The 12,454-nt window shown below is 37.3% G+C and overlaps 1 protein-coding gene across 2 annotated transcripts; it reads left to right on the forward strand.

Moving 5' to 3' along the window:
- Positions 1–876: 876 nt before the first annotated feature.
- LOC126801727 (serine/threonine-protein kinase TIO) lies at positions 877–9,716 on the forward strand. 2 transcript variants are annotated; one of them, XM_050529173.1, is made up of 23 exons: positions 877–962; positions 1,461–1,592; positions 1,679–1,753; positions 1,879–1,971; positions 2,101–2,175; positions 2,284–2,376; positions 2,456–2,519; positions 2,617–2,701; positions 3,151–3,223; positions 3,305–3,373; positions 3,469–3,549; positions 3,776–3,878; positions 3,971–4,123; positions 4,416–4,554; positions 4,637–4,808; positions 5,460–5,558; positions 5,643–6,167; positions 6,339–7,496; positions 7,729–7,962; positions 8,203–8,346; positions 8,557–8,637; positions 8,842–9,030; positions 9,313–9,716. In XM_050529173.1, the coding sequence occupies exons 2-23, from the start codon at positions 1,503–1,505 to the stop codon at positions 9,550–9,552; spliced, it is 4,035 nt and encodes a 1,344-aa protein (XP_050385130.1). In that variant the 5' UTR covers positions 877–962; positions 1,461–1,502; the 3' UTR covers positions 9,553–9,716. The 2 variants fall into 2 exon arrangements, with proteins under 2 accessions (XP_050385130.1, XP_050385131.1); XM_050529174.1 differs by lacking the exon at positions 877–962 and adding an exon at positions 1,146–1,200.
- Positions 9,717–12,454: the final 2,738 nt, after the last annotated feature.

The raw sequence follows: 12,454 nt of genomic DNA on the forward strand, positions 1-12,454 counted from the left end.
AGATTCCAAGGGTGCATTCCTTCTTCTATTTTTTGGTCGAACCCAAGGGTGCATTCTTCAAAATACCCTCTGATCATATATGAAGATATCATAATGATATTTGGTCGCTTTTGTTGCAGAACTTTCAGAGAGATATATATAGCAGCGCTAGTGAGGATGATGGAGCCATTCTTACCTGCACAATCGCACAACGCACCATTCTATGGTCTCACCAATCTTCGTTTATTCTCTTATCCTTCATGGCTCGACCACCACGACAACAATTTTTCATCTTCTTCTGCTTTCTACCTCAGTTTTTAAGTAAGTCTTCAGTGGTTCTGTGGAAAGGTGTTGCTATGTATACAATCCAAATTAAGATATACTATTTGTGTTTAGTTTCTCATAGATATGCATTCATCGGGTGATCGGTGATTTCCTCCTCAGAAAAAGTACTGATCAATGACATGAGAAACCAAAAGAAGTTTTGGCCCCTATTGGCCGTTGCCTGTTCTTAGGAACTAGGAAGTTAGGATCATAGATTTCTTACCATCTATTATGATCTATATGATAATTTTTTCTTTCCTAATAATCCTCCTAACATGTATATATATATATATATATACTCGATTTAGCAAGAGAGTCTGGTTTTTTGTAAACAACCCTACACTAAAAATTATTTACTTTTCTTAAAATGATGTCACACAGAATTTCTGTTTACGTGTCGTTTTTCTCTCTCACTCACACGCTTCGTCCGATCTGTGTAAGTACACTGGAGCACAGCCCTCTAAAAATCATTTTGAAAAATGAAAAATAGCTTAAGTGGGCGGGAGAAATCCACAAAAACCGAAACCCTCTCTCTCCATTTCCTCATCTCCCCATTTTTCAAATCTCTCTCTTTCTCTCTCTAATTTGACTTCCCAGCTCTCTCTCTCTCTCTCTCTCAAATTGATAGGGTTCCTTTTATGCTGAGATCGCAGCTCAAGGTACTGTTACGCCTCTATTAATTTTCTTCCCTAATCTGCTTCGTTTGTTTTGGTTCTAGATTAGTCTACTAATTTAATCGCCGATTCATTTATTTTTGATTCACTCTTCTTTGCAACCTCTAGCCCTAGATCGTTATTTTCGGTTTCTGGTTCGGGGTTGGGTTAATGGCGACGGGTACGAAGGTTAGGGTTTCGGTTTTGGTTTCATAGCAGTATCTACACGTTATGATTAGAAATGGTAAAAATGTGATTGCAATTGATGTGCGAATCGTTATATTTGGTAGTTTTTATTGGGTACTGGCTTGATTTTACTGTGCTAGCAACTTAGGTATGGTTGAGTTAGCATTTTTGTAACTGCTATAAGGTGAAGTTAAGTGGTGATGAGCTATCATTTCATTTCATTGAGTAATTTTGTTTCTGAATTTTGATCAGTTAATTGTGGTTTGTGAATGAGTTTGATTGTAGATGCATTAATTGACTGAGATGTGTGACTTACAGGACTGTAAAGAGTAGAGGTGTACATACAGCGGTGGGTAAACGATGGGTGTCGAGAATTATCATGTGATTGAGCTTGTCGGTGAAGGTTCCTTTGGGAAGGTATACAAGGGAAGACGCAAGTTCACTGGTCAGGTACTGATGTTGTGCATTTCTGAAAACTTATTTGATCTATTTTTCGGTCTTTTCTGCCATGACATGTTTTGTTGCCCTTTTTGCAGACTGTTGCAATGAAGTTCATTATGAAACACGGGAAAAGCGACAAGGATATTCACAATTTAAGACAAGAAATAGAGGTATTCATCTTTTCTAAAGTTCAATAAATATTTAGAACTTCCTAAATTTGGGTTGTGCTCCTTTGCGTTCTTTTGTTGGTAATTGTTGTCGGTTGTAATGATGTCATGTGCCGCGAAATCTGCAGATTCTAAGGAAGCTGAAGCATGAAAATATTATTGAGATGCTTGATTCCTTTGAAACCCCGCAAGAGTTCTGTGTTGTCACAGAGTTTGCTCAAGTATTTATTTCTTCCTCATCTAAAATAACCCATGTTGACTGTATTTGTTTATCTAGGCTATCATGTCATTGTGGAAGTAGGAAATTCTTGCATATCTTAAAATTTCAAGGACTTTGATTTGATATGCAGGGTGAACTATTTGAAATTCTTGAGGATGATAAGCACCTTCCAGAAGAACAAGTTCAAGAAATTGCTAAGCAATTGGTACTTTCATTGTTACCAGTTTTCGTTCCATTTTAATGCATGATCATAACTGACTACTTGGCCTTCCTGGTTAAGATTTGATAAGTTTCTGTTTACCAAATATTGTAGGTGAGAGCATTACATTATCTCCATTCAAACCGCATCATCCATCGTGACATGAAACCACAAAACATTCTCATTGGTGCTGGTTCTATTGTTAAGGTCGATTACTGTACTGTTAGTATTTCTGGATGCATATTGACCAGTATAACTGAACTTGTGAATTCCATTATGGATACAGCTTTGTGACTTTGGGTTTGCACGTGCAATGTCCACAAACACTGTTGTTTTGCGATCCATAAAAGGTCAGAATGATTCACAATCAACTGTTAGATACAGATACTGGAGAATATATGTTTCTTTGTTTAATGATGCACTGAAGTTTGCATTTATGTTCTATAGGTACTCCCCTGTACATGGCTCCTGAACTAGTACGTGAACAACCATACAACCACACTGCAGATTTGTGGTCTCTTGGAGTTATATTGTAAGTTTCATCCCTCTACTTAAATTCTGGCCTGAAAAGTTCCTTTACTTATTCAACTTGGCTATGTTTCAAATTTTACCAATACTGCATATAACTGATTCTTGTATTGCTGGAAATTTGCCAAACAATTTCTTATTAATATGTTTCTTCACTGTGTTAGTATTTACCTTACTGCTTGCTCTATTGATTTTCCAACATTTTTTAAAGTTTGCTTAAGAGGATTTGTAATTTACTCTCTTTCTTCACATTGTTTGTGTTGTTACCTTATTGCTTATTTAGTCTAGCTGTTCTTTGACATTTTGAAATGGAACCTATTGCATGTCAAATTTAAACTTTGTAAACTAGTGCAATCCAAAGTTCCAGAGCCTCTCTGGGTTTGCTCTTTTCTGCCTCATATTTTCTTCTTTTCCCTTTACTCTCTAAGACTTCTTAGTTTGTGTTCACTACAGATATGAGTTATTTGTTGGCCAGCCTCCATTTTATACCAATTCAGTATATGCACTCGTTCGACATATTGTGAAGGTACATGTACTCCAACTTATGTGTTTGTGCTGTGTATGTCATTAAAAGGTCTACTCTAATACCACTTTTGAACATGTTCAGGATCCAGTCAAATACCCTGACAACATGAGTTCAAATTTTAAAAGTTTTCTGAAGGGATTGCTCAATAAGGTTGTTATTATTTCATTATATTGTTCTTCCAGTTGGATAGTTTTATTATTTCTTCTGATCTCATATGCTGCTGGTCACTTATTCTTGGGAAACAGGTGCCTCAAAATCGTTTGACTTGGCCAGCTCTTTTGGAACACCCGTTTGTTAAGGAGACAAATGAAGAACGGGAGGCTAGGGTAATGATATCTCAGTATTTCTATAGTATTGGAAAAAGATGTGAGGAAATGAATAAAAGGGCTTTGTTGATGAAGCTTACTAAAATATAGAATTCTAAAATGAAAGTACTTAACTTCATTTAACAATGAGTTAAATGAAAGATCCTTGTCTTGTATTACATAAATATTGTTGTAGATGCCTAGTTGTGGAAATTCCAAACCAATTAAACTTTTGAACCTATTCTAGGAATTGCGGTCTACTACTGCTGCAGAAAGGGGGTGCGTTGCAGCATGGAGGGGTGAAGGAAACAAAATTCAAACAGCAGTTGGCTTGGCTGCCTCTGGTCCTGGTAATATTTTATTTGGTTCTTCAAGTGCTACTTTTTGTTCTTTTTTTTTTCCTCTTTCAGAAATATGTTATTAACAACTTACCTTGTAATAGGTAAAGTCAATTCTCCAGCTTCTTCAGAGGAAAACAGTGGAATAAGTTTTCAGGATGATGCCCAATCAAATATTCCAGACACTAAAGTTGCCAATGCTTCTCCTAATGAGGAGTTTCCTGGGTTTGCAAATCCTGATGAAGTTAAACAGTCAGGTATAAAAGTATCCATAACATAGATAAATCTGTTTATTTTGTTTAGGTGAGGTAGTTTATATCAACAAGATCTATATTATGTTCCATATGCGTCCCCTGTTCCTGAGCCCAAGTGATCATTGTCTAAGTTGTTTAGAATTTTGGTTTACTCCAGAATTAAATTCGATGAAACAAATCTAAGTAAGCATAAGTAAATGATATATGATGGAACAACAAAACTCTAGCTATCAGTACATAAATTTACATAATGTAGCAATCACATGTGACTTGAATGATGTTTTTTTTTTTTCAGGTTGTCAACTTCTTGACAGACTGGAAAGTAACTCCCGTACGGTTAAAGGTGCACACATAATTGGTCAAGATAATGAAGCATTAGCACATGTTTTGCTACCACTAAAGCGATGCTCGCAAGGATCCCAAAACTTTGGCAGGTGAAATTGAGTTGTGCGACTTCTGAATATAACATACTCTCTTTGTTTGGTTCTTTAATGCTTCAATTATTTATGAACACAGGGATCAAGACATTCTTACTTTAAATCAATCTTTAGGAATCCTTTCAAACTTAGTAGCAGCTGGTGCCATCACTTCCAGTGGGCTGCTTGATGAAATCATGCATGAAATTCTTGTTTATACCACCTTCATTGTGGGCATCAAATCTTCTGAACTTAATGAGTTAAGAGCAAAGGTATGGCTGCTTCTTCTAGAACGCTTTTTTTTAGTTACTTTGGGTCTTTGTGTCTGATGTTGACATACGTTTCTGTAGCCATAAATGCTTAAAAAATAAAATGTGATGTTTTATGGGCTTGATCAGCTATCAAGAAATTACCATGCTCTTTTGCTCATTTCAGATTGCACCTTTGTCAGGCCTGTAAATCCTTGTTTCTGCGCATTGCATGTATCAGTATTCATTAAGTTCCCCAGAAAAGAAAACTTCTACATGCTCGAATGAGCCCTTTTATTTGTTAAAGTTATTTCCATCCCTGTCCCATTTACTGCAACTTCTGCGATTTGGTTTGTTGAAGTGTTGCAAGAGTTTAGTCTACATAATCAAAATGATGGATGGATGAAATATTGCCGTCCCTAAATATTGTTGTTCTTTTATTTATTTTGTGATTATCATTTATATATATATATATATAATATGTATATGTTGTTTTCATCCTTGTCTTATTTACCAACTCTTCTCGGTTTTATAGAAGCTATGCAACTTTTGAGCTTTTAGTATGCTAAACAATATGAATGGATGACCAGATTAACAAACAAATATAAATCTTACCTCCTCTCTTGCTATTTGCTGACAAAAGTATGATAACAACCTTGTTTTCTTACTTTCCAGAGTTTCTCAATAATAAAAGTTTTGGTAGACACTGTCGGACATGGCATTGGAGGCTCATACTTCAAGCACTGGGTTGCTTTAGCTGATACTTTTTCACAGGTTGGATTATTATTTTTGTACATCTTACTTTATGGCAACCAAGTTTATGTCTTGCTTCTGGTTCTCACCATGTTGGATGTTTAGGTTGTTGGTTGCAGTGAAGATGCATCTGGAAGAGTTTTGTATGAGTCCATAGCTTGCATTACTGTCATGTTAACAAGAGTTAATCAGAGCCTTAAAGCATTATTCTCCACTCCATCTCCGCTGGAGGTTTCTGATCGTAATGAAACAGTGAAACAGATTTTGGATCATGCTAAAACATCTGGTTTAGTTGATCAGCTTTGTCTCTGCTTAGCTACTGCTGGAGCAAGTCTTATTTCTGGTTCTTCAAACATGTTGCGTGCAGCATGTGAAGCATGCAAGGCTATTTGGCTACTGGTAGATGCATCCGAGGTTTTTTTTACAAAAGGAAATGCCATTTCTTTTCCACTAAACACTATGCACAGTCCAACAAGGGATCAAGATCGAGGATGTTCTTTGATTTGGACGGAATCAGCAAAACTTGTAGCTGTAGTTACTAGACAATTAGTTAGATCTAAACCAGTTCAGGTTGCCTTCCTTTATTGCCTTCATCAACGTCTTGAGGCTTCACTCTATGCTAGTATTCAGGTCTTTTTCTGTCCTAACTATTAACATGTAGACAGTGGTTTTTGAATTTACAAAATAATTAGAAAGCTTCGTTTACATGAAAATATTACAAATATAGTTAATTATATATGGGTTTTGTCTAGCTTGCATCTTTTAACATGACTAATGCTGTAATATCCTTTCATGTTTCAGCTATTGATGAGGTGCTGCTTGCAGAGTGGAATTATTCCTGGCATTCTCTGTGGCCTGCCTAGTTCCTTACCTGTTACTACTGTTGTCAGTGGTGGGGGTGACAGAACCATTATTTCAGAGATATTCTCTTTGTTGTCTTTATGCATTTCATCTCAAAATAAAGATCCACAAGCGACTGAGACAACCAACTTGAAGAGCAAAATTACCAATCCCACTACATTGGTTAAGCATTCCTGCCTCATCCTTGCATCAGTTGCACAATGTCTAAAGGCGACTGGAAGAAATTCTTCATTGTATATGCTTACTACATCATCGAAGAATCAGCTTGCTCGACTTTCTGTCCTTGCTCATCATTTTTCGTCTGGTGAGAGCACAAATACCTCCTCACAAGCTCACAGTGCATCAGCCATGTTGGCACTAGCATCTATTTTGTCCCTTGAATCTGGAGCTTCAGTTGGGTCTTCTGTCTTTGAGGTAGCAGTGCCTTTGATTCCTCAAACCACAAAACTTTGTGAATACCTCAAACTTTCATCGCACAATGAGATTGTGTCAGGTCCGAGTGGCACCAGTGGTGTCCTTTCAAACTGGCATGGCCTTAGGGATGGATGTGTTGGCCTGCTGGAGGCGAGACTGCGGTGGGGAGGACCCTCAGCGGTTCACCAACTGTGTTCAAGCAATATCCCACTTCTTCTAATCAATTTGCTAGCTAAAAACCAACAATATGCTTCTGAAGAAGAATCTAGAGCAAGTGATCAAGTTGGGCTTTCCCCTATAGGAGTTGTTTGGACAGTATCATCTATTTGTCAGTGCCTTTCAGGTGGTGCCTTAACCTTTCGTCAGGTTCTGCTTAGAAGTGATCACATCAAACTACTCTCAGACTTGATTTCCGATATGCATCTCAAACTTGTAAAGTCATGGGTTGGGCCTGGTGGAGGATTGGATGGCGTGAGGGATATAACAAATGCAATAGTTGACCTCTTGGCATTTCCTTTTGTGGCTGTTCAGAATGCTCCAGGATTGCCATCAGCTACTGCCTCAGTGAACAGTGGGGCACTTCTGAATATGGGGTCGCCAGGTGTTAAAGTTGGCATGGAAGACCAAGACATGGTGAAAGTGATTGAGGGTGACCTGGGAAAGTATATTGAGATATTTTTGGAGGTATGAACGTTTTCAATATTTTTTCCCTCTGCACATAGCAAGGGAAAGGGTTTTATTTCATGTATAGTTTCTTTTTCAGAACACTGTTCATTTTTGATACTTCAGAATCTTTGTTTGAGTGAAACATTACTCGGGAAACTGACAGCATACACATAATGAATGTGTTAACGTACTGAACCTTGGTACTCAAGGACCTATGTGTTTCTCTGTATAAAGCTTCTGAATTTTTCAGGTAGGAGTGCCTAGTATCATTCTTCGGTGTCTAGAACATTTGGAGCTGAAAGATTTGGGAAGACCTGTGGCCTTTCTGGCTAAGATGACAGGTCAGAAACCATTGGCGATTCAACTTGTGAATAAAGGCTTGTTGGATCCTACTAGGATGAGAAGATTGCTGGTTCGTTCAAGTCCAAAAGAAGTTATTCTGGATGTTCTGATGATTGTTTCTGATTTGGCTCGCATGAACAAGGTTAGATTTGGTTACCTTCAAATTAATATCCATTTCCGTGTCTATCAAATTTCAGATTAGCTTTGGAGCCTACATCAGGGTGGTCAAGAGCCCTTACATAAACTCTCTAGTTATTTTCGTCGTCCAAAGTTATTATCATCTGTTGTTTCTCATTTTGAATGGTTGACTAATATTACATTTTGTATCATAATTTCTCAGTCTCAACATAGTACATGACCATTTTTATAAATTGGTACCCAGGGATTCTACGAATACATTAATCAGGCGTCTCTGCTGGAGTTCTTCAAGGGATTTCTTATCCATGAAGATCCTAGTGTGCGATCGAAGGCTTGCAGTGCTCTAGGCAACATGTGCCGGCACAGCTCCTACTTTTACAATTCCCTAGTAAGTAAACTAAGCATCCTTAGGAGTATGTTGGCAGTTGTCTCCTATTTGGAGAACAATAGATTATGAATCCCTTAAGAGTTCTTGTGGACAGTCAAATATCATTGTCTGGATATCTGAAGCTTATCCTACTTATCATCTATAATCACACACAGCACATACTGTGTAATTTCCATATAATCTTATAGCTAAATATGATGGATGTTACAGGCAAAGAATCAAATCATTGGTCTCCTTATTGATCGATGTTCTGACCCAGACAAACGTACACGGAAATTTGCTTGTTTTGCTGTAAGTTCTGTTACCTTGCATTAAAAAATTTGCTCTATTCAGTTCATTGTAGCCAATTGTTGCAGACTTACGGTAGATGGTTGTTATTCACTACACTGCAATCTTTGTAATATTTCACTATCGGAATGTAGAGACTTATTTGTTAACATCGTAGCTACGTGGCTAGAATTTTTCTTTCTGACACACTCTCTCTTCTCCGGGCAGATTGGAAATGCCGCTTACCATAATGATATGTTGTATGAAGAGCTGCGGAGATCTATCCCCCAGCTTGCCAATTTGTTGCTTTCAACTGAGGAAGACAAGACTAAAGCAAATGCAGCAGGTGCACTAAGCAATCTTACCCGCAACTCCGACAAACTTGTTGAAGACATTGTATCTAAAGGAGCCATTCAGGTTGGTGATCTTTGACTGATATTACATGTTTATATATACACTTGGAAGAAGTCCAAGAGGTATAGCCATACTGAAACAGTTGAAACTGACACCTATCATTAGTATTCAATAATAACATAACGTATCTGCATCTATAATCAGTTTTAAACACATCTGAATTATCTAACACAGTTAATCTTGTGCATCCCGATTTCCTTTCATACTATAGCTTGAAATGCATCTTATTTTATGATGTTATGTTGCCGTGTATATGACTAAAATCTAATCCGGTGAATGGTGCAGTCTTTGCTGAAGTTGGTGGCAGAATGTTCAGTGATAGCTCTGAATCCAAGTAGGAGAGATTCAGCGCAAGAGTCACCTCTCAAAATAGCTCTGTTTTCATTGGCAAAGATGTGCTCGTATCCGGCCTGCAGAGACTTCCTCGGTTCGTCTGAATTGTACCCCGTGATCGGAAGGCTCCGACAGTCCCCAGAATCATTAATTGCCAACTACGCCACCGCCATTATTAACAAAGTCGCCTGATCTTCAACCGGGTTTTGGACGAGCAACTGCCACTAAGTAGGGCATCCACCAAAGTTTGCAGATCATGGGGTAAGCACAATGCTTGCCACAATAGTATTCGTATGTACGTATGTAAATGGATCAACTGTATTTGTCTGCTATCTCTAATCTGTGGAGGGGCTTTCCATCTACAAATGGGTACATCCCTTGTGCCTAGTTGCCTATCAATACGGTTTTAGGAAACTAACTTGGATTGTGATTGGGCTTGTTAGTCAATGGGTAAGTTGGCCTGGTTTGACCATGTTTGCTTCCCTAGTATCTTCGATAAGGTAGGTCCGCCGTCCACGTGTAGTTCCGTACAATTGGGCGGTGGGCGTTGATAAACTCACAATCGAGTCATTTATTGTAGAGGATGGCGTTTTAGGCAGAAGTGTTAATGATACGACGTCGGTTGACGCTGTGGTGCCCATGACCTATGTGTATTTCTGAGCCATTGAAGTTGATTCAAATCCACTTCAATTTGTGCTTTGAAATTCCTGAAGGTGGTCCCAGATGTATTTGAATTTAGAGGAGGGAATAATGGTACGAGTGTTACATGCAAGAAATGCCCGAGGGGGAGTTAGATCTGGGGGAGTTCAGAAAGAGAAAAGTAAAATAATATATGTTGTCAGAAAAGTGGGAACACGTTCCAATGTGGAACACGTTCCAATGTGTGATAAGCAGGACTACTTATCACAGAGCCTATACGAGACAGCTACTACGCACTACGCCCGACGATGACAGGTTGATTGGTAGATATTATTTAATAAATTAGGTTTCTAGATTGGAAATAAAATATCATTTATTCTTGGAAAAACAAGAAACAGCATTTGAGGCAGTGGTAAAGAAAAGTACGAGGTGACTGGTTTTTACGTGGCACGTCCGCTATCATACACTTTTTTTTTTATAGAAGAAACGACAACTCGCTATCATACACTTTAATTTGTTGTATTCTTTTATTTCTTAGATAATTTACCCTAGCTGTGATGTAATCGGATGCCAAAGTTGGTCAACATGTTCTTACTGTGTTAGAACAGCTCTATCCCCTCAGCTCTTTGTCGAGCTTTCTTCTACGACGGGTTAGGTTCCGCTCCTAGTTGAGCAAATGTTTTGCAATTTATTCGCATAGTTGAAAAAAAAACATTATGATAAATTGTAATACTTAATTTTTTTAGAAATAATAACTAGAATTTTATTAATAAGAATAAAAAAACAATCATTAGATATTTCGGTGGTGAACAAAATTCCTCACTCATTCATATTCATAATATAAATAATTTTAGTGGATAAGATCTAAAATGGGTTCAATTGTAATCTAAACTTAATCAATTAGCTTTGATATCTCCTTACTGTCAACCTCAAGAAGAAACAATACATTCCAACAGTACATACAAAAAAAAAGCATAAAGATAAATCGTAACACTTAATTTAAACAGCGAATATATCTTAATTCTATTAATTTTTTACAGTTTCACATAACTAACTAATATGATTCAAAAGATAAATTCTATAAATTATATCGTTAGTTTTTCATGTAAAACCCAAATCTCTTGAGCTAAAACAAGTACGTTTTTCTCATGCTTTTCATTTTGGTAGTGTGTGTTTTTTTTTTGAGAATGATTTCTTTTCTTTCTTATAATATGCTGACTCTTGGGAATTTATGTTCCAGTTGGTTCATTGTGGATGGTCAGGCCAACCTAGCTAGCAAAGGGCATTGAAAAGAATGATTTTCAAGCTTTACGTATCACATGGGAGTCAGGCCAATCAATTTAGCATTGAAAATAATTCAAATCCAGATCAGGTATAGTCCATGGACATGTGTGTTCACAACTTACTATGGCATCATGTTGTATCCGGAACATGATGTTACATGGTCAGGCCTAGTATTAATAATGTACAACATTTTGATGTCATAATGTTCAGGCCTAGTACTATATGATATATACTACAAATTGATCTTTCACGAGTACTAGCTTCCCTTTTCATTTCATATTTGCGTGTACGATACTTGCGAATAGATGGGTTGGGAAGGACGAAATGACCACGCATCTGCCTCCTTACTCTAAAAAAGCTCATGCAACTTTTGAAGGTCACCTTTCATCCTCTTCAATCACCTAATGACCTAAAAGGGTCTGAAATGTTGCTTAGATTTGGCCTTGCGCTATCCAAGAAGCCAGCTGTTGGTTTGGGTAAACTGGTAAATACAACATAGCTTTCATAAATATATACTGTTTCTACAATGCTTTACATTTTCACATTTACCTTTTTTGTGTGAAATTTAGCTGAAATTACTTATGATGAAATACTGACTGAAATATATATATATATATATAATAAATGAAACTTTCAAGCAAGACGTACCTAAAGTATAATACCAATGAAATTGGTCAAGCTAGGCCGTACCAAATCAAGTGGGTTAAAAACTTAAAATTCCATAGAAATTTTGGTGACAATGAGATTTTTGGTTCGGACCCTAACTCGTAAAAAAGTATCCTTTGGGAGAGGTCATAAATAAATGATAAATAAACTTAGCCACCATGACCCTAGGTAGTGAAGAAAACTTTATGGTTCTAACACATGGCATCCTTAGGGCGATAAGTTTACCTGTTGTGATCTATTTAGTGTTTGTGGCCGTAATGTGGTGGTTTACCTAAACACCATGAATCTAATAAATAAATAAAGCATTTCAATTCAAATACATGGTAATCCCAGAGCGATGAATTTACTGGTTGCAAACCTTCAATCCATTTATCTTGAAAATGAAGTATTCCGGTAACGTGGTTGAAAACGAAGTTTTGTTTGGTAGGGGTGTGTACTTTGAAAATGAAGTGAGAGGGAGAAAAAAACAGATAAAGGACGACTGCCGACTTGATGAGACTATTTA

The sequence above is a fragment of the Argentina anserina genome, chromosome 7 (genome assembly GCF_933775445.1).
Source record: "Argentina anserina chromosome 7, drPotAnse1.1, whole genome shotgun sequence".
Lineage (NCBI taxonomy): Eukaryota > Viridiplantae > Streptophyta > Magnoliopsida > Rosales > Rosaceae > Argentina > Argentina anserina.

Bases quoted from the DNA above. Each gene is read 5' to 3' on its own strand.
- LOC126801727 (XM_050529173.1), top strand. From the start codon at position 1,503: ATGGGTGTCGAGAATTATCATGTGATTGAGCTTGTCGGTGAAGGTTCC. The intron at 2,377-2,455 runs GTCGATTACTGT...TTATGGATACAG, and splicing joins GTGCTGGTTCTATTGTTAAG to CTTTGTGACTTTGGGTTTGC. The intron at 4,124-4,415 runs GTATAAAAGTAT...TTTTTTTTTCAG, and splicing joins TGATGAAGTTAAACAGTCAG to GTTGTCAACTTCTTGACAGA.